Source organism: Saccostrea echinata, unplaced genomic scaffold (genome assembly GCF_033153115.1).
Source record: "Saccostrea echinata isolate AGI-Se365-2 ecotype Australia unplaced genomic scaffold, CSIRO_AGI_Sech_v1 ptg000029l, whole genome shotgun sequence".
NCBI lineage: Eukaryota > Metazoa > Mollusca > Bivalvia > Ostreida > Ostreidae > Saccostrea > Saccostrea echinata.
In genome coordinates this window covers 21,950,214-21,952,686 of record NW_026889778.1, presented here as the reverse complement: position 1 = coordinate 21,952,686, position 2,473 = coordinate 21,950,214, and the positions used below count along the sequence as shown (strand labels likewise).

Here is a 2,473-nt window from a genome sequence, read left to right as displayed (position 1 = left end):
GAATGTCAAGTAGAGGATCTGGAGGTGGGGTTAAAATGGTTAACAAGGCAGGAATAAGGTTTCTCAGTAATCTAACAGTATCAGGAGGAGGGGTTGTTAACGCAGATATAGATGCCAAAAGATAGTCTTCCACATGATTGTCGGCCATTTCTGTTTTGGAAAAACAACAGATTGTCAGTATTTTTGTCTAAATAAAATGCAGTAAACGGTTAGAACGTTTATAGTGAAAAATGTCATGAGGGCGAAAGGGGCGAAAATTAAACGGCGGAAAAAATTTCCCCGTATACAGGGTTGCTGGGTGGGTGGGGTGAGGTTTTATGTTATCGTCTGCTCTGCATACTGCAGATTCCTCATTTTACGCGAGTACTTAACATCGCGAAATGGCCCAAGGGCGTCAAATCGCGAGAACAGTAATTCGCGAATGGATGATTTATCTACATAAAAATAAAAGCGAGTAATTTTATTTCGCGAGTAGTGCTTCTCGCGTAATTAAGCGATAATTAATTCCTCGCGTATATTTAGGAATCTACAGTACTAATTGAACAAACGGATTATCTGAATGGTTAAAAACCGCAATATTTATTAGCCTTTAAAATTTGAAACAACTAAGCATCTTTTAGAAATAAACCTTCTACAAAAAGAGAGAAAAAAGACAGCAATACTCTTCCGTATTTAAATTATTAAAGCCTAACCTGTTTCATTACGCGGTAATCATGACAAGCATGGACTATCTGCCTGATTTATCAGATGGTGAGTAAACAAAATATTTACATCAAAAGTATTCGTCTTTCCGCAACTGTTTAACAATGTGCACGTTTATCAAAATGAAATAATAAAAACAACCTGTATACGTGTCACCTCTGCCAGGTAAAAAAAGTCTGCCAGGTAAATGTGAAACGTGCTCGAGAGGTTTTCTTCCACGCTTTTACTGTACATTGACATTTCATATACCGACATTTTATTTTACTTTCTTAAAGAAATGAAAATGTTTTTATAGATGAAGAAAATTTAATTCAAAAGAGGAGGAAGAAAGTATTGATTTCTGATCAAGAAATATTAATGATGCTCAGGAGCTTTCAGTTGCATCCGTGTTCGTGGAAAAACATTATAGCAGATATGAAAGAAAATCTTCTCCAGCTGCCTGCTGACGCTCAAGGAATATACAAGAATTGCACGTTCAAACAACTAAAGGATCGCCTGAGCACCAAATTATCAAAATTAATGGTGATGGTAGATACCAACATAGAAAACGCAGCCATAAGGTAAAAATAGTTTTAAAGATAAACACTATTAAATGGAATGAAACAAGTATGAAGTATTTTATATAATTCCTTAATTTCATTTAAAGATCAGAAATTCAGAAAATCAAAAAAATGGAAAAGGGGTTGACTCTTCCAAGATCACACAATAAAAGTGAAAACCCGAAAAAAGATATCAGAGCAGAAGTTGTATCTACTATCTCTTCTGGATCAGATGAAGATACAGAGATGCCTACGTCGTCATCCGGTGTGAAAGAATCCCGTAAGAGGAAAGCAGGGAAGCCTGAAGGGAATCCTTCAAAAAAGAAACCATTGATGGATCTTGTTCGTGAGAATCACCTTGCATACAATACATTTATTACCAAAAAAGTACCAAAACTTCTAAAAGCTCTAGGAGTGAGTTCTGACTCTGATGATAATTAAATGATGTATGAAGCCATGTTTTATTCTGGCTAAAAATGCATAGCATAAAAATTAAATATGTCTCGTAGGCTTGCAAGTTTAATTGTAATGAATTAAATACACCTACAAGAACACAAAATGGCGTCTTTTCTTTTTTAAATTGATTTTCAAATCACACATAATAAAAAAAATGAGACACCAGAAATTAATAAATAAAAGCACGTAGACAAATGCTTTTTTCTACCTAACAGAAGACAAGCATTATTTCTTTTTTCCTACTTGGCAAAAACAGAATGTCAAATGTCCAAAAAATTTTAAAGAGAGATGTTTGTATAATTTGAGTGTCATTTTTATTGCACGACGAAGTGACCTTACTCGATAGTCGCTAAATGTATCGAAGTTCACTCATCTGCAAATGTCCATTATTTGATATAGATTAAAATTTCAGAATTTGATATTTAAGCAATGTGCTGTCATAGTTTTTATCAAACAGACAAATGAGAGGGAGAGAGATTCCGCTTTAGCCCCCCCCCCCCCCTTTCAGGCTTCACCAAATGTTTGTACCGATATCAAACAAAAATTCCGCCGAAATATGGCTGAAATATTGCCGACTCGGCGTAAAACAACAATAATCAATCAATCAATCAAACAAAAATTCTTCATTTTTTTCCAAATATATCAGGCAATGAAAGAAACTTTTTTTTTTATCAACAAATCCATTTGTTTGACAGTCAAACTCGTTTTTTTTTCCTGCTTCAAGTTCACACGAAGTCCGTGTTTGTCCTGTCAATCAAAATCATTCGACACTGTGC

At 34.7% G+C, this 2,473-nt stretch overlaps 1 protein-coding gene across 1 annotated transcript; it reads left to right on the top strand.

The window, feature by feature from the left end:
- Window positions 1-713: 713 nt before the first annotated feature.
- On the top strand, window positions 714-1,682 carry LOC133195100 (uncharacterized). Its single transcript, XM_061330975.1, has 3 exons — window positions 714-750; window positions 998-1,262; window positions 1,349-1,682. The coding sequence occupies exons 1-3, from the start codon at window positions 714-716 to the stop codon at window positions 1,680-1,682; spliced, it is 636 nt and encodes a 211-aa protein (XP_061186959.1).
- The last annotated feature ends 791 nt before the right edge of the window (window positions 1,683-2,473 follow it).